General features: G+C 48.7%; 1 protein-coding gene across 1 annotated transcript; it reads left to right on the top strand.

Moving 5' to 3' along the window:
• Positions 1-17648: 17648 nt before the first annotated feature.
• On the top strand, positions 17649-19303 carry LOC125527145 (integral membrane family protein). The gene is made up of 4 exons (XM_048691710.2): positions 17649-18308; positions 18522-18592; positions 18734-18832; positions 18951-19303. Exons 1-4 carry the CDS (start codon positions 17717-17719, stop codon positions 19056-19058), a joined length of 870 nt encoding a protein of 289 aa, XP_048547667.2. The 5' UTR covers positions 17649-17716; the 3' UTR covers positions 19059-19303.
• Positions 19304-20226: the final 923 nt, after the last annotated feature.

Raw genomic sequence — 20226 nt, 5'->3', positions numbered from 1 at the left:
GGGTGGCAATCGGGGTGGTTCTACATCACCGAGCCGCGTGACCCTGAATGGGTCGCAGCCCCCGAGTTCCGATCCGGACCCCCTACGCGGCTCACCTCCTGGAAAGAGACGGGCCTGTCGTGGGCTAAAAAAGGAGAGCTGATCGGACTCCAAACATGCGTCCAAACCCTAGAGGACAAGAAGCTCAAACTTGTCAATGTAGTCTAGGTTATGCTCATCCGGCGGATCCTCCCGTGTCAACAACGGGCTTTCAATCTGTGGGAGTTCGACCCGGCGCAGCACCGAACTCTGAGCAGGCTCTTCAACACGACGTACGAAGATGACTGGAAGGCGCTATTCAAGGGCACCGAGGCTCCCGCATCCGCTACCGAGGATCGCGGATTCAGCATGCAGCGTCATGCTAGTGCGGTAAGTTGTTTTTACCTTTTACAGGGTATTAGTTTTTCGTAGTTTGACTCTATGCGGGATCTAAGCTCCCTTACCTTTGACAGGATTGGCAGGAGACGTCCGGACAGATCAACTGTCTGGCTCCTTTACCCAAGACCCAGCGGATGCTCGCTTGGCGAAGCTGCTGGTTCCGGCACCCTATGTAGTGCCGGAGAAGAAGGCCAAGAAGAAGGCCACGGGGACTCAAAAGAGTGCCCGGCGCCTGGAGGTGTCGGATTCATCATCCGACGACTCCGAGACGCACTCCTCCCGTGAAGACGGGGAGGAGGAAGAAGAGACCTCTCCTCGTCCAGCGGAGAGAGGAAAGAAAAGGAAGGCCGCCCCAACTAGGGAGGCCGAAGGGTCCAAGAGGGGGAAGACCCTTCCTCCGGACTACTCCACCAACGCCGACGACGGCGAAGAGGATTGGCCGCACAGGGCCAAGCCCCTGGCAAAATTGTAAGTATTCGGACACCAGAGCAATTCATAGTGTTCCTTTCTTGCACAGCTCCTCCTTACGCCGAATATGACTATGCGGTCCGCCCCGGTCCGGGCTCGATGAGTCGTCGAGCGGCTCCCTGGATTCGTCGGATGTGAATTCACTTCCGCCCGCTACCTCCCCCCGCCCTACGGAGGATGCTGAGGTGCTGTCCCAACAGGTTCCAAGCCAGGAGGAGGTGGCCCTGGAGGCACCGCAAGGCGACCTCCCGGACTCCAGGCGCAAAGGGGATAAAACCCCCCATGGGCTCCGAGTCCGGCCTTGAGCCGGACGATGCGCCGGAACCTTCAACGGTTCCGGACTCCGGCAGGCAGCCTCCTTCCAAGAGGAGAAAGCCTACCGAGCCGGTGACCTCCGTCCAACCGGAGACACCAAACAATTTGCTGGAGGTGCTTAACGGCGCCTCCATCGACGAGGAGCACCGCACTATTATTAGTGTGGTGATCCATAAGGTTCAGTCCGCCAAGAGCGGACTGAATGAAGCCTGTGCCAGCCTTCTAACAGGCTTTGAGGTAAGTAAAGAATATGTAAAAATATTACCGCATAGACAGTAGCCCCTGATGCTCTGTTCGGCGTTCGGAAAGAAAAGCCGAATAGAGGATCTAATAACATTCGCAGGAGTCTAACATAATCAAGTCAATATGCGTATGCAGGCTTCGCTGCTGGCCTCCGCCGCACTGACTGCGGAGTTGGATACGCTGAAGCAAAACCTCGCGCGGTCCGAGAACGAGCTCGGCCATGCCAAGAAGCAACTAGAGGAAAAGGAAGGTAAGTAATACCTCACGCGAGTATATAGAGAAGATGTGGTTGCAAAAAATGACAAGATCAACGTGGCTATTGTAGGGGCCACGACTGAGGTGGCGACCCTTAAGCAAGCGCTATCCGAGGCCAAAAAGAGGGCGGCCACGGAGCGCACCGAGCGGGAGAAGCATGAGGCGCGGGTTGGCGAGGTGCAGCAAGAGCTCCAGGCTCTCGTGAAAAAACACGTGAGTTTGGAGCTTGACTCAAAGACGCGAGAGTCCGAGCTCGCGGTGGCCCTTGAAAGCGCCAAATCGGCCAAGGCCGAGGCCCAGAAAGCCCTCCAGGAGGTTGAGGCGATGAAGAAGATAGCGGCGGGTAAGGCTTTCTTTATGCAAAGCAAGCATGTGAAAGTGAATTACTTGTTACTTACCCGAATCCAAAGCTCTCCAGGAGCATTCGCAGATTTGCCCCACAGCGTGTCCGATGCCGCCACATTCTACTGAGCCGAGGAGGGCAGCTCGACGGAGAAGGTGTTCTGGTCTTAATATGTTGAGGCCGGACACCCGATGCCTTTGAGCGACCAGTTGAAGCAACTGGTCGAGCTCCACAAGGTGGCTGAACAGGCCCTGAAGGGCTTTATAGTTCGGCTGTGGCCTGGAGAGGCCCTGCCTGGGAGCTACTTCGGGCTGGTGAGGCGGCTGGTGGACGCCTGTCTGAGGCTTGAAGTCGTCAAGCGCTCCGTCTACATCGAAGGTGCCCGTAGGGCGCTTGCCCATGCTAAAGTGCACTGGGGCAAGATGGATGCGGAGAAGCTGGTGAAGGACGGGCCGCCGCCGGGCAAGGAGCATCGCATCCCGGAAGCGTATTATGAGGGCATCTTGAAGGGTGCCCGCCTTATAGAGGATGAATGCTCCAAAGATGTAATTTTTGAGTAAACTCGCATTTGTGATCCTGTACGCTGAAAACTTGTTCATATGCGCTAAGCAACGCTTTTGAATTTAAAATATTACCTTCTGTGCGGCCGTTTATCAAATTTGAGAGATGGCGAGTCGTCGGCTTCTGCCCCCATGCCACGAGTGCTGGGGTGTTCGGGATAAACATGAGCGCTCTTTTTCCCATTCTTGGGTCCTTCGAGGGAGGCGCTCAACACAACGAACAAGGCAATCGGACTATAATGCTTGAACACTCTCACTTAGCCATAGAATTCTATAATTTTAAATTTCGGCGAAGCCCCTAGTGTTCGGAAGACCGAGTTCGGGGCGCTATCCATGCCTGGGCCGGACAAAGCCGACTCCTCGCTCTAAGCGGCATAAGTCTTTAGGGACTCGAAAACCTCCCGAACAGCGACCAGCTCTCGCCTCATCATGACGGTCAGTTATAGCTTTCTCTACTGAGGTGCTTAGCCCAGCTCAACTGGGCACAATCGTAGTAGTTCTCTTAGTGCTACCTTAGCCGATATAACGGAACGTAAGGTACCAAAACATAGGAGCCGGGCAAACCCAACTATTGACCCAAGACATGATTCGGAGCCGATGCATATAATGCTATAAGTTTGGGGTGCCGCACTTGTGAAGTGTTCGGACTTCTCACACCGTGTTGTGGGGGTACTTAAGCCCCTGGCGTATTGGCCGTACCAAAGTGTACGGGTGCAACATGTCATTAATGAACATATATAAAAAAGAAAAAGGGGGTAATGCAATAATAGACGGAAGCTATGCGTTGCTTATTTAAAAAGGTTGCGATCAAAGCAGAACGATACAAACAGTGCAATAAGCAAAAGATGGGACTATTTAACATGTCCTTTCCAGGGTCGAGCTGTGGAATGGTATGCGAAACAGGTATACTGCTCGTTATAGAGACCACCTTAGAGTTCCATAGTGCGGCATAGCTTTCTGCTTCCCTGGTTGTTGTATCGTTTGTGCGGCAATTGTACTGCCGGACAGGCCTTTCGAAGAATGGAGTCCTGAAAATAAGAGAAAATGAAGAAATCGGCAGCCCCTAGTGCGGTTTAAGCCGTGTTTCGGGCGTGCCGTGATGGTGCCCCTCCCCCTGTGCCCATGGTATTTCCAGAGCGTAGTTATGTACGCGCAATACTGGTTTCGCAAGTTCGCGAGGGCTGGGGTTGGGGCCGCATTTCAACGCTTGCTCGGAACGTGCCAGACGGTCTTGTTGTAGGTTACTCCGGGCACGCTTAACGGTGTCCGAACGTTTAATGGCCGGACTGGAGAATTGCCTTGAGAGGCTGCTTTGTACTTCCGCTGCGAGAGCCGCCATATGCTTCTCCGTTCGGAGAGAGCGTTTGGTGTTTCCATTGACCGTAATGACTCCTCGAGGGCCTGGCATCTTGAGCTTGAGGTATGCGTAGTGCGCACCGCATTGAACTTTGCGAATGCGGTTCGCCCGAGCAGTGCGTGATAGCCACTGCGGAACGGGACTATGTCGAAGATTAACTCCTCGCCTCGGAAATTATCCGGAGATCCGAAGACCACTTCAAGTGTAACTGAGCCTGTACAGTTGGCCTCTACACCTGGTATGACGCCTTTAAAGGTCGTTTTAGTGGGTTTAATCCTCGAGGGATCGATGCCCATTTTCCGCACTGTATCCTGGTAAAGCAGGTTCAGGCTGCTTCCGCCGTCCATAAGGACTCTAGTGAGGTGAAATCCGTCAATAATTGGGTCTAGAACCAATGCGGCAAATCCACCATGACGGATGCTAGTGGGGTGGTCCCTTCGATCAAAAGTGATCGGGCAGGAGGACCATGGGTTGAACTTTGGGGCGACTGGCTCCATCGCGTATACGTCCCTTAGCGCACGCTTCCGCTCCCTCTTGGGGATGTGGGTTGCGTATATCATGTTCACCGTCCACACTTGTGGGGGGAAGCCCTTCTGTCCACTATTATTCGGCGGCCGGGGCTCTTCCTCGTCGTCGCTATGTAGCCCCTTGTCTCTGCTTTCGGCATTTAACTTGCCTGCCTGCTTGAACACCCAACAACCCCTATTGGTCTGATTGGCTGGTTTTTCGGGGGTGCCATGTATCTGGCATGAGCGGTCGAGTATTCGGTCCAAACTGGACGGGCCCGGAGTATTTCTTTTGAATGGCTTTTTCCGCTGACCGGGTTTAGAGCCTCTGAATCCGGCATTAACTTCCGTATCCTCAGCATTGTCGCCGTTAATGCAACGCTTTTGCTTGTTCCGACGCGACCTGCCACTGATGTCCTTGGTATCCGAATTACCAGGGCTCTTAGTCATGTTATTGATGAGAGCTAGCCAGCTGTCTTTCCCGCGCAAAAGCGGGTCATAAGTGTCGTGAGGGCTGCCATAGATTTCGGCTTTTCCTGTCCTAGGTGTCGTGCAAGCCACTCGTCACGGATGTTATGCTTGAAGGCTGCTAGGGCCTCTGCGTCCGGACAGTCGACGATTTGATTTTTCTTGGTTAGGAACCGTGTCCAGAATTGTCTGGCCGATTCTTCTGGCTGCTGAATTATGTGGCTTAGGTCATCAGCGTCTGGTGGTCGCACATAAGTGCCCTGGAAATTGTCGAGGAATGCGGCTTCCAGGTCCTCCCAACAACCAATTGATTCTGCCGGCAGGCTGTTAAGCCAATGCCGAGCTGGTCATTTAAGCTTGAGTGGGAGGTATTTGATGGCGTGTAGGTCATCACCACGGGCCATGTGGATATGAAGGAGATAGTCCTCTATCCATACCGCAGGATCTGTTGTGCCATCGTATGATTCGATGTTCACGAGTTTGAAACCCTCGGGGATTTGATGATCCATTACTTCATCTATGAAGCATAGTGGGTATGCGGCGCCTCTGTATTGGGCTATATCACGACGCAGCTCGAACGAGCTTTGTCTACTGTGTTCGGCCCGGACGGATTTACTGTATCCGGCGTGACGAGTACCGTCTTGTGCCGTGGGGCGCCCACGCGATCCGTAGATCGATCTTTTTTGCCTTGCCTTGTCCTCCAATATATCTCGCAGGTCTGGCGCATTTTCCCGTGCCTTGGTATTTTTTGAGTAGCGCCGGGGTGCGGCTTGAGTGGAGGGCCGAGAGGCCTCTCTGTCGCGGCCACGAGGTGGCCGGTCGGCCGCATCATGCGCTGGTGATGTAGGTTTAGGTGCTTCCTCCTCTAATCGGGGTAGCAACCTGCGCTTTGGGTAGCTCTTGGAGGGGCGTTCGAGGTCATACTCCTCGGCCGCAAGGACTTCCGTCCATCTGTCGGCTAGCAAGTCTTGATCAGCTCTAAGCTGCTGCTGTTTTTTCTTGAGGCTGCTCGCCGTGGCCCTAAGCCTGCATTTGAAGCGCTCTTGTTCGACGGGATCCTCAGGCACGACAAATTCGTCGTCGTCGAGGCTTGCCTCGTCTTCGGAGGGAGGCATGTAATTATCGTCCTCGACCTCTCTGTCTGCCGCTCTCTCATGAGGGCTGGCTTCTCCATCCTCCTGTGTTGAAACTTGCTGGAGGGGGTTTTCTTCGGCACTGTCCGGAGTGTTATTATCTCCCGTGCCGGAATCACCGTTTTTGCTTTAGCGGGATTTAGAGCGGCACCACTGACGCCGGCGCTTAGGCTATTTCTTGGAGGGGTCATCCTCCGCTGTTCCATCGCCATTGCCTTCTTTTGGGGTGTCCACCATGTATATATCATACGACGAGGTGGCTTTCCAGTGCCCTATAGGCGCTCGTTCCTGTTCGTCTCCTACATCGTCGTCCATACCGTCGATGTCTTCGGACTCGAAGTCGAGCATGTCGGTTAAATCATCGATAGTGGCTACGAAGTGGGTGGTGGGTGGGCTTTGAATTTCTTCGTCATCCGCATCCCAACCTTGCTGACCATAGTCCGGCCAGGACACTCCTGATAAAGAGAGAGACTTTAGTGAGTTCAGAATGTCGCCAAAGGGCGAGTGCTGAAAGATGTCCGCGGCGGTGAACTCCATGATCGGCGCCCGATCGGATTCGACTGGCAGGGGTGCGGAGAGTTCGGAGTCCGGAGAGGAGTCCGGCACCTTGGAGTCACAGGCTTTGCAGATGACAAGACTGGTGTTCGGCTCGATCGCCGTAGAGATTGCAGCCTCCGAGGCGGCGTCCAACCACCCGTCCTCGATCGGCGCAGTTGGCTCCGAACTAAGGGTCGGAGCTGATGCGGGTGCGGCCTCCAGGGCACTGTTCGGCGGCAGAGCTAAATCATGCCCATCGTGACAGTGCGGCGCGCTCGGCTGCGGCTCGAATCCGTCGAAGATCAAGTCTCCGCGGATGTCGGTCGTGTAGTTCAAACTTCCAAATCTGACCTGATGGCCAGGGCGTAGCTTTCGATCTGCTCCGGATGGCCAAGCGAATTGGCCCACAGTGCAAAGCCGCCAAATACGAAGATCTATCCGGGGAGAAAAGTCTCACCCTGGATCGCATCGCCGTTGATGATCGGAGGAGCCATCGGGCCTAAAAGTGACGGCACAAAGGAACTCTCAATAAAAGCACCAATGTCGGTGTCAAAACCGGCGGATCTCGGGTAGGGGGTCCCGAATTGTGCGTCTAGGCGGATGGTGACAGGAGACAAGGGACACGACGTTTTTGCCCAGGTTCGGGCCCTCTCAATGGAGGTAAAACCCTACTCCTGCTTGATTAATATTGATGATATGGGTAGTACAAGAGTAGATCTACCACGAGATCAAGGAGGCTAAACCCTAGAAGCTAGCCTATGGTATGATTGTTGTTCGCCCTACGGACTAAAACCCTCCAGTTTATATATACACCGGAGAGGGCTAGGGTTAGACAGAGTCGGTTACAATGGTAGGAAATCTACATATCCGTATCGCCAAGCTTGCCTTCCACGCCAAGGAAAGTCCCATCCGGACACGGGACGAAGTCTTCAATCTTGTATCTTCATAGTCCAGGAGTCCGGCCAAAGGTCATAGTCCGGCTATCCGGACACCCCCTAATCCAGGACTCCCTCAAAAGGCATGGAACATTTCCCTAGGAAGAAAATAAAATTACCATATGAATCTATTATGAGAGCCACTTATGGATTGCCTACCAAAGATGGCAATACCTAGATCTATCCTTGCTATTATGCCTAGCTAGGGGCGTTAAACGATAGCGCTTGTTGGGAGGCAACCCAATTTTATTTTTAGTTTTTTTTTGCTTTTTGCTTCTCTTTAGGAATAAATATTTGTTCTAGACTCTGGTTAGATGTGTTTTTATGTTTTAGTTAGTGTTTGTGCCAAGTTAAACCTATAGGATCTTCTTGGATGATAGTTATTTGATCTTGCAGAAAATTCCAGAAACTTTCTGTTCACGAAAATAATTGTTAAAAATGACCATAACGTGATAAAATATTGATTCCAATTGCTTCTGATCAATAAACAAATTTTCTAGGTCTTTCTATTTTGGCTGATTTTTTGGAGTCCCAGAAGTTTGCGTTAGTTACAGATTACTACAGACTGTTCTGTTTTTGACAGATTCTGTTTTTCGTGTGTTGTTTGCTTATTTTGATGAATCTATGGCTAGTAAAAGAGGTTATAAACCATAGAGAAGTTGGAATACAGTAGGTTTAACACCAATATAAATAAATAATGAGTTCATTACAGTACCTTGAAGTGGTCTTTTGTTATCTTTCGCTAATGGAGCTTACAAGATTTTCTGCTGAGTTTTGTGTTGTGAAGTTTTCAAATTTTGGGTGAATGATTTGATGGATTATGGAACAAGGAGTGGCAAGAGCCTAAGCTTGGGGATGCTCATGGCACCCCCAATATAATCTAAGGACACCTAAAAGCCAAAGGTTGGGGGTGCCCCGGAAGGCATCCCCTCTTTCGTCTACTTCCATCGGTAACTTTACTTGGAGCTATATTTTTATTCACCACATGATATGTGTTTTGCTTGGAGCGTCTTGTATGATTTTATTCTTTGTTTTTTAGTTTACCACAATCATCTTGGCTGTACACACCTTTTGAGAGAGACACACATGATTCAGAAATTATTAGAATACTCTATATGCTTCACTTATATCTTTTGAGTTATATAGTTTTTGCTCTAGTACTTCACTTATATCTTTTAGAGCACGGTGGTGGATTTGTTTTATAAAAACTATTGATCTCTCATGCTTCACTTAGATTATTTTGAGACTCTTAAATAGCATGGTAATTTGCTTAAATAATCCTAATATGCTAGGTATTCAAGAATAGTAAAAACTTTCTTATGAGTGCGTTGAATACTAAGAGAAGTTTGATGCTTGATGATTGTTTTGAGACATGGAGGTAGTAATATTAAAGTTTTGCTAGTTGAGTAGTTGTGAATTTGAGAAATACTTGTGTCGAAGTTTGCAAGTCCCGTGGCATGCACGTATGGTAAAAGTTATGTAAAAAATTTGAAACATGAGGTGTTCTTTGATTGTCCTCCTTATGAGTGGCGGTCGGGGACGAGCGATGGTCTTTTCCTACCAATCTATCCCCCTAGGAGCATGCGCGTAGTGCTTGGTTTTTGATGACTTGTAGATTTTTGCAATAAGTATGTGAGTTCTTTATGACTAATGTTGAATCCATGGATTATACGCACTCTCACCTTTCCATCATTGCTAGCCTCTTCGGTACCGTGCATTGCCCTTTCTCACATTGAGAGTTGGTGCAAACTTCGCCGGTGCATCCAAACCCCGTGATATGATACACTCTTTCACACATAAACCTCCTTATATATTCCTCAAAACAGCCACCACACCTACCTATTATGGCATTTCCATAGCCATTCCGAGATATATTGCCATGCAACTTTCCACCATTCCGTTTATCATGACACTTTCATCATTGTCATATTGCTTTGCATGATCATGTAGTTGACATAGTATTTGTGGCAAAGCCACCGTTCATAATTCTTCCATACATGTCACTCTTGGTTCATTGCATATCCCGGTACACCGCCGGAGGCATTCATATCGAGTCATACTCTGTTCTAGTATCAAGTTGTAATCATTGAGTTGTAAATAAATAGAAGTGTGATGATCATCATTTTTTAGAGCGTTGTCCCAAGTGATGAATAAGAGAGAGAGAGAGAGAGAGCGAAAGGCCATAAAAAAGAGAAGGCCCAAAAAATGAGAGAAAAAGAGAGAAGGGACAATGTTACTATCCTTTTACCACACTTGTGCTTCAAAGTAGCACCATAATCTTCATGATAGAGAGTCTCCTGTTTTGTCACTTTCATATACTAGTGGGAATTTTTCATTATAGAACTTGGCTTGTATATTCCAGCAATGGTCATCCTCAAGTGCCCTAGGTCTTCGTGAGCAAGAAAGTTGGATGCACACCCACTTAGTTTCTTTTGTTGAGCTTTCATATATTTATAGCTCTAGTGCATCCGTTGCATGGCAATCCCTACTCCTTGCATTAACATCAATCGATGGGCATCTCCATAGCTCATTGATTAGCCTCGTTGATGTGAGACTTTCTCTTTTTTTTGTCTTCTCCACATAACCCCATCATTATATTCTATTCCACCCATAGTGCTATATCCATGGCTCATGCTCATGTATTGCGTGAAGGTTGAAAAAGTTTGAGGTTACTAAAGTACGAAACAATTGCTTGGCCTGTCATCGGGGTTGTGCATGATGAGAGCATTATTGTGTGACAAAAATGGAGCATGACTAAACTATATGATTTTGTAGGGATGAACTTTCTTTGGCCATGTTATTTTGAGAGGACATAATTGCTTAGTTAGTATGCTTGAAGTATTATTATTTTTATGTCAATATTGAACTTTTATCTTGAATCTTTTGGATCTGAATATTCATACCACAATTAAGAAGAATTACATTGAAATTATGCTAAGTAGCATTCCACATCAAAAAATCTGTTTTTATCATTTACCTACTCAAAGGACGAGCAGGAATTAAGCTTGGGGATGCTTGACACGTCTCCAATGTATCTATAATTTTTGATTGCTCCATGCTATATTATCTTCTATTTTGGACATTATTGGGCTTTATTATACACTTTTATATTATTTTTGGGACTAACCTATTAACCGGAGGCCCAGCCCAGAATTGCTGGTTTTTGCCTATTTCAGAGTTTCGCAGAAAAAGAATATCAAACGGAGTCCAAACGGAATGAAACCTTCGGGAACGTGATTTTCGGAACGAAAGTGATCCAGAGGACTTGGACCCTACGTCAAGAAAGCTACCAGGAAGCCACGAGGTAGGGGGGCGCGCCTACCCCCCTGGGCGCGCCCTCCACCCTCGTGGGCCCCATGTTGCTTCACCGACGTACTCCTTCCTCCTATATATACCTACGTACCCCCGAACGATCCGAAACGGAGCCAAAAACCTAATTCCACCGCCGCAACCTTCTGTACCCGTGAGATCCCATCTTGGGGCCTGTTCCGAAGCTCCGCCGGAGGGGGCATCGATCACGGAGGGCTTCTTCAACACCATAGCCTCTTCGATGAAGTGTGAGTAGTTTACCTCAGACCTTCGGGTCCATAGTTATTAGCTAGATGGCTTCCTCTCTCTTTATGGATCTCAATACAATGTTTTCCCCCTCTCTTGTGGAGATCTATTCAATGTAATCTTCTTTTGCGGTGTGTTTGTTGAAACCGATGAATTGTGGGTTTATGATCAAGTTTATCTATGAATAATATTTGAACCTTCTGAATTCTTTTATGTATGATTGGTTATCTTTGCAAGTCTCTTCGAATTATCAGTTTGGTTTGGCCTACTAGATTGATCTTTCTTGCAATGGGAGAAGTGCTTAGCTTTGGGTTCAATCTTGCGGTGTCCTTTCCCAGTGACAGTAGGGGCAGCAAGGCACGTATTGTATTGTTGCCATCGAGGATAACAAGATGGGGTTTATATCATATTGCATGAATTTATCACTCTACATCATGTCATCTTGCTTAAGGCGTTACTCTGTTCTTATGAACTTAATACTTTAGATGCATGCTGGATAGCGGTCGATGTGTGGAGTAATAGTAGTAGATGCGGGCAGGAGTCGGTCTACTTGTCTCGGACGTGATGCATATATACATGATCATACCTAGATATTCTCATAACTATGCTCAATTCTGTCAATTGCTCAACAGTAATTTGTTCACCCACCGTAAATACTTATGCTCTCGAGAGAAGCCACTAGTGAAACCTATGGCCCCCATGTCTATTTTCCATCATATTAATCTTCCAACACTTAGCTATTTCCGTTGCCTTTTATTTTACTTTGCATCTTTATCACAAAAATACCAAAAATATTATCTTATCATATCTATCAGATCTCACTCTCGTAAGTGACCGTGTAGGGATTGACAACCCCTTATCACGTTGGCTGCGAGGATTTATTTGTTTCTGTAGGTGCGAGGGACTCGTGTGTAGTCTCCTACTGGATTGATACCTTGGTTCTCAAAAACTAAGGGAAATACTTACGCTACTCTGCTGCATCACCCTTTCCTCTTCAAGGGAAAACCAACGCAGTGCTCAAGAGGTAGCATCACTTTCATCATGTTGGTTCGATTCGAGTTCGCTACTTTGATAATTTGATATGTGGGTGGATCGGTGCTTAGGTGCTGTTCTTACTTGAACAAACCTCCTACTTATGATTAACCCCCTCGCAAGCATCCGCAACTACGATAAAAGTATTAAGAATAAATTCTAACCATAGCATTAAACTTTTGGATCCAATCGGTCCCTTACGGAATAGCGCATAAACTAGGGTTTAAGCTTCTGTCACTCTCGCAACCCATCATCTAATAACTACTCCACAATGCATTCCCTTAGGCCCAAATATGGTGAAGTGTCATGTAGTCGACGTTCACATGACACCACTAAGGAAATCACATCATACATACTATCAAAATATCGAACACATATCAAGTTCAAATGATTACTTGCAACATGATTTCTCCCGTGACCACAAGAGCAAAAGTAACTACTAACAAATGATAATCATGCTCAAGATCAGAGGGGTATTAAATAGCATATTGGATCTGAACATATAATCTTCCACCAAATAAACCATATAGTAATCAACTACAAGATGTAATCAACACTACTAGTCACCCACAAGCACCAATCTATAGTTCCAGTACAAACATTGAACACAAGAGATGAACTAGGGTTTGAGAGGAGATGGTGCTGTTGAAGATGTTGATGGAGATTGCCCTCCCCAAGATGGGACAGTTGTTGGTGATGATGATGACGATGATTTCCGGCTCCGGGAGGGAAGCTCCCCCGGCGAAATCGCTCCATCGGAGGGCAAAAGTGCTCCTGCCCAAGTTCCGCCTCGAGACGGTGGTGCTCCGTCCCGAAAGTCCTCTCCTTATTTTTTTCTAGGTCAAAATGACTTATATACCAGAAGATGGGCACCGGAGGTGGGCCGAGGGGAGCACAACCCACCAGGGCGCGCCTGGGCTCCCTGGCATGCCTAGGTGGGTTGTGCCCACCTTGTGGCCCCCTCTGGTACTTATTGGCTCCAATATTCCTCATTTATTCCATAAAAATCCCCATGAAGTTTCAGCTTATTTGGAGTTGTGCAGAATAGGTGGCCTGACATAGCTTTTACAGGTCCTGGTTTCCAGCTGCCGGAATTCTCCCTCTTTGTGTGTACCTTGCATATTATGAGAGAACAGGCATTAGAATTACTCCAAAAAGTATTATTATGCATAAAAACATCATAAATAGCAGTAGAAAAACATGATGCAAAATGGACGTATCACTCAGCCATAGGTTCTATCATGTATGCTATGCTGTGTACCAGACCTACTGTGTGCCTTGACATAAGTTTGGCATGGAGGTACCAAAGTAATCCAGGAGTGGATCACTGGACAGCGGTCAAGAACATCCCGAAGTACCTGAAAAGGACCAAGGATATGTTTCTTGATTATGGAGGTGACAAGAGCTCGTTGTAAATGGTTACGACGATGCTAGCTTTGACATTGATCCGGATGACTCTAGGTCACTAACCGGATACGTATTTATATTGAATGGTGGAGTTGTCAGTTGGTGCAGTTCCAAGCAGAGCGTCGTGGCGGGATCTACGTGTGATGCGGAGTACATAGCTGCTTCGGAAGCAGCAAATGAAGGAGTCTGGATGAAGGAGTTCATATCCAATCTAGGTGTAATACCTAGTGCATCGGGTCCAATGAAAATCTTTTGTGACAATACTGGAGCAATTGCGTAGGCGAAGGAATCCAGATTGCACAAAAGAACCAAACACATCAAGAGACGCTTCAACTCCATATCCATCCGTAATCAAGTCAAGGAGGGAGACATAGAAATTTGCAAAATACATACGTATTTGAATGTAGCAGATCCGTTAACTAAGCCTCTTCCACGAGCAAAACATGATCAGCACCAAGACTTCATGGGTGTTCGATTCATTACAATGTAATCTAGATTATTTACTCTAGTGCAAGTGGGACACTGAAGGAAATATTGAGGCAATAATAAAGTTGTTGTTTTATATTTCCTTATTCATGATAAAAGTTTATTATTCATGCTAGAATTATATTGATCGGAAACCTAAATACATGTGTGAATATATAAACAAACACCATGTCCCTAGTGAGCCTCTACTTGACTAGCTCGTTGATCAAAGATGGTTAAGGTTTCCTAACCATGGACATGAGTTGTCATTTGATAACGGGATCACATCATTAGGAGAATGATGTGATGGAAAAGACCCATCCGTTAGCTTAGCATTATGATCATTCAGTTTTATTGCTATTGCTTTCTTCATGTCAATATTAATACATATTCCTTCGACTACAAGATTATGCAACTCCCGGATACCGGAGGAATGCCTCGTGTGCTATCAAACATCACAACGTAACTAGGTGATTATAAAGATGCTCTACAGGAATCTCCGAAGGTGTTTGTTGAGTTGGCATAGATCGTGATTAGGATTTGTCACTCCGAGTATCGGAGAGGTATCTCTAGGCCCTCTCGGTAATACACATCATACGCTTGCAAGCAAATGACTAAGGAGTTTAGTAACGAGGTGATGTATTACGGAACGAGTAAACAGACTTGCCGGTAACAAGATTGAACTAGGTATGAAGATACCGACGATCGAATCTTGGGCAAGTAACATACCGATAGACAAAGGGAATTACGTATGTTGTCATAACGGTTCGACCGATAAAGATCTTCGTAGAATATGTAGGAGCCAATATGGGCATCCAGGTTCCACTATTGATTATTGACCGGAGAGGTGTCTCGGTCATGTCTACATAGTTCTCGAACCCGTAGGGTCCGCACGCTTAACGTTCGACGATGATATAGTATTATATGAGTTATGTGATTTGGTAACCGAATGTTGTTCAGAGTCCCAGATGAGATCACGGACATGACGAGGAGTCTCGAAATGGCTGAGAGGTAAAGATTGATATATAGAACGATAGTATTCGGACACCGAAAGTGTTCCGGAGGGTACCGGGTACATATGGGTCACCAGAAGGGGTTCCGGGCACCCCCGGCAAAAGATGTGGGCCTGATGGGCCAAGAGGGGAAACGCACCAGCCACAAGGGGCTGGTGCGCCCCCCATATGGGCCGAACCAGCAGGAGAAGGAAAGAGGGGAAGGGAAAGGAAAGAGGGGGAGATTCGGCCTCCCCCTTCCTTCCCTCCTCCCTCCTCTTTCCTTCCCCGTCCGACAAATATGGCAGGGGGGCGCCGGCCAAGGGAAGACCCCAAGTAGGATTCGGCTTACTTGGCCGCCTCCTGGCTGCCTCCCCTCTCCCTCCCACCTATATATATATGTGGGGGGGGGGGGCTAGCACGGCCCAGACAATTGCCTAGCCGTGTGCGGCACCCCCCCTCCACCGTTTACTCCACCCATCATATTTTTGTAGTGCTTAGGCGAAGCCCTACGAGGATCACTTCACCATCACCGTCACCATGCCGTCGTGCTGACGGAACTCATCTACTACCTCGACGTCTTGCTGGATCAAGAAGGCGAGGGGTGTCACCGAGCTGAACGTGTGCAGAACGCGGAGGTGCTGTGCGTTCGGTACTTGATCGACTGAAGCTCGAAGAAGTTCGTCTACATCAACCGCGTTGAGAAACGCTTCCGCTTACGGTCTACGAGGGTACGAGACACTCCCCCCTTGTTGCTATGCATCTCCATGGATACATCATTGCGTGTGCGTAGAATTTTTTTGTTTTCCATGCAACGTTTCCCAACATGGTCGCTGCCACCATTGACACCACCCAAGGGCTTGACTTTGATGGGCCAGAGGATACGACAACGTTTCAAGTGGGAGAGTGGCGCAGCTTGCGAGCGGGATGATAGCAGGGATGGAGCAAGTGGGGTGGTGGCGGCGACACCATGGCGTGCGACCACAAGAGTATGATGATGGAGGCGAGGGTGGCGGCGGCGGGATGCGAGAGGGATTTGACCTGACACTCTCTCGGGAAATTGGACGAGAGAAAAGGAGTGGCTGGCAAACCGAAAACGTGAGGGTGAAAGAAAAATTGATGTGAGGGGGTCGGTGGTGGCCGACTACGTGGATCGAGGAAGTGCTAATGAATGAAATGACCTACATACACCCCTTTAATAGTAGGGATGTCTTTCACAATACAAAACAGTAGCCATTTTTCTAAGGCATACACCCAAAGTCATACGCTTATCTGTATTCAAGCGAGCAGCGAACCAGTACGGATACACATGAAGGATTTGCCACAACAAACTAAGAAAAAGACCAAAACAACAACAGAAAATAGCAAGGGAGTCCTTGGTCTTCCTCTCCACCACAGAGATCACTGCTTGATGTGGACCTCCACCGCCATCGAACACGACACTAGAGAAGGAGAAGAATGCCGGCAATCTCGAACCTTGAGCTGAAGAAATCCCTCACATGAAAGCTTTGATGAGCCGCAGTAGCCACCTACTCCAATGAGTAAGATCTGAAGCTTTCAGGCACATCGGCCAAAAGCAATTTCCAGTGCGGAAACGTTCTTCAAGCTCGTAAAGCTCCAATCCGGGCCTAGAGCCATGCCACCTTCATCAAGACAGTCGTATCTATCCGCCACACATCCAACAAGCTGGCAGTCACCTTCATTGTCCATCAAGAGGAAGTTGTCGTCGCCACCATGAGACGCCGAAATGGCAGACCTCCATCCCTTGACTCCAACACCAGGGTGCCGAATGGTTCGAACTCTACCACCCCGCCCTCACCAGTTCGTGAACGACGACGGAGCTGACGCCGCTCGCACGGGGAGAGAATCGGAGGGACTTAGATGGTTGGAGTCCACATCTCCATGCCTGGGAAAAGTTGTGCCTGGCTTCGGCCTGAAAATTTGTAAAAAGGTGCCTGGCCAGGCTAAGTCTCGCTGGTGCATTTGGATGATGTCCTGAACTAGGCAAGCAACAACTTCTTTTGTCAGCTAACGACCAAGCCTGGTACTCTAACCAGGCTAATGATCATGTAATGCTCCAGGCCAGGCTTATTAAGGACACCAAGCAAACAACCTTCAGGCAGATCCCTGGAAAGGTCCAGGCTAGGCATTTTTTTTTGGTGAGGCCTCCAATCCCAGGGAAGGTCCAGGTCAGGCATTTTTTTTTGTGAGACCTCCAACCAAACTAGCCATTATTACCAAGCGCCGGCGCTGCCCCCATCTCAGCATCGCCGCCAAGAACCAAACCTCTAGAAGGATCTAGAACTATACAGGCCAACTGGACGAAGATCAGGGTTCGGTGCCACCTCCTTCGTCTAAAAGGCGCTCAAAGGTGACATGGAGCCGTGGCCTCGCCGACGGGCAAGCACCAACCTTTACTTCGCTCCCTTTTCGTCTTAACTGTAGCAGTGAGAGTTCGAGAGCTCCGGAGACCACACAGTAGCCATTTTTTTTCAAGGCACCGTAGCCATTTCGGGATAGAAGAAGGAGAAGAAAAGAGGAAATGGAGTACACGCCCGCCCATTCAATGTCTACGCCGTTGGTTCCACACCAGATAATATCCTCACCGTCCGTGGAGCCTACGGCCAGCACTCACTCACTCGAGTCGAGCCCACCGGAAACCACACCGGAGAACCACCCCACGAAAAGAATCCCCAAGAAGACCAAACCGAACTCAGCAACCTCCACCATGTCCATGGCCACCACCGCCCTCCTCCGGCTGGCGCCGCTGCCGCCGCACCCCCGGCTCCTCGCCCCGAGCTCCAGCAAGCCCGCCCTCCTCGCGCCCCTCGGCAGCGGCCGCCGCGCCGCGGGCGCCCTGCGGCTCGCGAGGGCCGCCGGCGACGGGCTCGCGGACCAGACCGTCTACAACGGCGTGTACGGGCCCTGGTCCGTGGACGACGCGGACGTGCGCGAGGTGCTGCTGTACCGTGCCGGGCTGGTCACGGCCGCCGCGTCCTTTTTGGTCGCCGCCTCGGGGGCGTTCCTGCCGGAGGGGAACGCGGTCGGCGACGCCGTCCGGCAGGGCGCCGACCTCTTCTACGCCGCCGGGGCCGGGGGGCTCGGGCTGTCGCTGGTGCTGATCCACATCTACGTTACTCCCATCAAGCGGTTCCTCCAGGCGCTCTGGGCGGTCGGCGTGCTCGGCTCCGTCGGCACCTACGCCCTCGCCGCGCGGCCGCTGGATGAGGGGCTCGTCCGGTACGTGCTTGAGCACCCCGGGGCGATGTGGTTCGTCGGGCCCACCTTCGCCGCGCTCACAGGCCTCGTCTTCAAGGAAGGTACTTGTGCAAGCACTGTGTGTGCTTAACTGCTTATGATTGGATTGTGGATTGGTTCAGTCTTGTTTGATTCTCTCTACTGTTTACATTGAACTGATTTCATCAAATTCAGAGTATTTTTGTTGATTTGGTAATAGCTGGATAGGATGAGTGTTAAATTGACTGAATATTTCAGTCTATGAAACTTATCTAACAACAAATGCACTCCCACAGGTCTCTGCTACGGAAAATTGGAAGCTGGCATCTTGACGTTTGTTATCCCCATCCTTCTTCTCGGACACCTGGTAAATTAGATTTGTGAGATTTAGCACTACAATCTGTTGATGGTTGGTCTCAAGTATGCTCATCTTGCTCCCTGTTGAAAAGGGGGAGAACACCAGTTGCATTCATCTTTTCATACACTTGTTTTCTGCACATGTATGCAGTCTGGTTTGATGGACGACGGGACAAAAATGAGCCTCTTAGGAGTGTGGATGGCGCTCTTCACCGTGTTCGCCGCGAGGAAATTCCAGCAGCCCATCAAGGTATTATAATCTACTAATTGCCTCCTTGCAAGTGTTTATCGACAGTTATAGCTCTTACACATTTTCTCGGTTGAACCTTATTATTATGTTCCGTTCTGGTCTGTTGCTGACAACGCAGGACGACATTGGCGACAAGTCGGTTTTCATATTCAACGCCCTCCCCGAAGAGGAAAAGAAAGCTCTGCTGCAGAGGCTCGAGGCGCCAGCGGAGCAGAAGTTCGATTAGCAGGTACTAGGGAGAGTGTCAATACCTAGTTAATGGACGTCCGGATCAGCGCTTCCATGAAGAGAGAGGAATGGAAACTTTGCTACCGAAGCTGGGCTGTAAACTGAGCAGAAGCTTGAATAGTTGTAGGTAGCACAATTCAGATAGCTAGTCACGACTAATGGATGTATGTAACTGTTCTACATGGTCGTTCAGAAGTCCAGGGTATATACCAGTATATATAGATGAGAAACTTGGAACTGTGATGTAGCTGCATATCTGTTACTTTTTTTTTGCGGGAAAAACTTCCAATCTATTCATCTTCAATCATGAAAAGAATAGGCTAAGACTTGTACCACTGAAACTGAACACTTTGCTAAACACGGTACTGTCGTCTGTCGCTACACTCGTGAGGTTGCATATGTGAAGTGAAGACTGGATGGAGGGAGAGAACATTGGTGTTAAGATAACCGAAGTATCCCTGTTTTGTTTGCCCACACAACCCGTGATGAGACAAGTTGCCATGAATAATTCTCTGGATGCATCTAGGCTAATTGCTTTCAGGGCTTCAACAGTCATACACACGTGCCACATGCATAATTGCAAATACACAAGAGAGGTGCATGTCTTTGCTTGGAATTTGCAGCAATTTCCTTTGCAGACCCAGACAGAAAAAAACTGTATTCAGGCGTTATACAGTAGGCAAAGTGGGAATGCAGTCATTTTATTCCTACTACTGAACCCATGAACCAAACAACAACAACAACAACAACTTCTAATCAAATTCCTACTAGGCCTTGGCTTAATGGTTGGGCATGCGGTTGTGCAGCTTAACGACCCGACTTCAATTTCTAGAATTGACAGGTGATGCACAGGGGTTTTCCTCAATTTATTGATGATTAGGTTTGGTGTGTGATGGAACCACTCATCAAAAAATATCTTAATACTCATTTAAAAAATTCTGAGGACCATGTTTATCTTGGTACTCATACTAAAATGGTCGTATGCATCCCTAGTTGGTGCAGAGGCCGGGGAAGTGAAATTCTCCCCCAATTTTAAGGCAGAAACAAGAAAACCCTAGCCCCCACCCCGCGCCCGCCCCCTACACCACCCCCTCCCCTCGTCGCCGCCAGAAGGCACCGCCGGGCGAAGCCTGGTACGCGTCGTCGGCGGCGGTGCCCTTCTTCTC

Source organism: Triticum urartu, chromosome 4A (assembly GCF_056163025.1).
Source record: "Triticum urartu cultivar PI428250 chromosome 4A, HENAU_Tu73, whole genome shotgun sequence".
Taxonomy (NCBI): Eukaryota; Viridiplantae; Streptophyta; class Magnoliopsida; order Poales; family Poaceae; genus Triticum; species Triticum urartu.
This window is presented reverse-complemented; position numbering and strand designations above follow the sequence as displayed.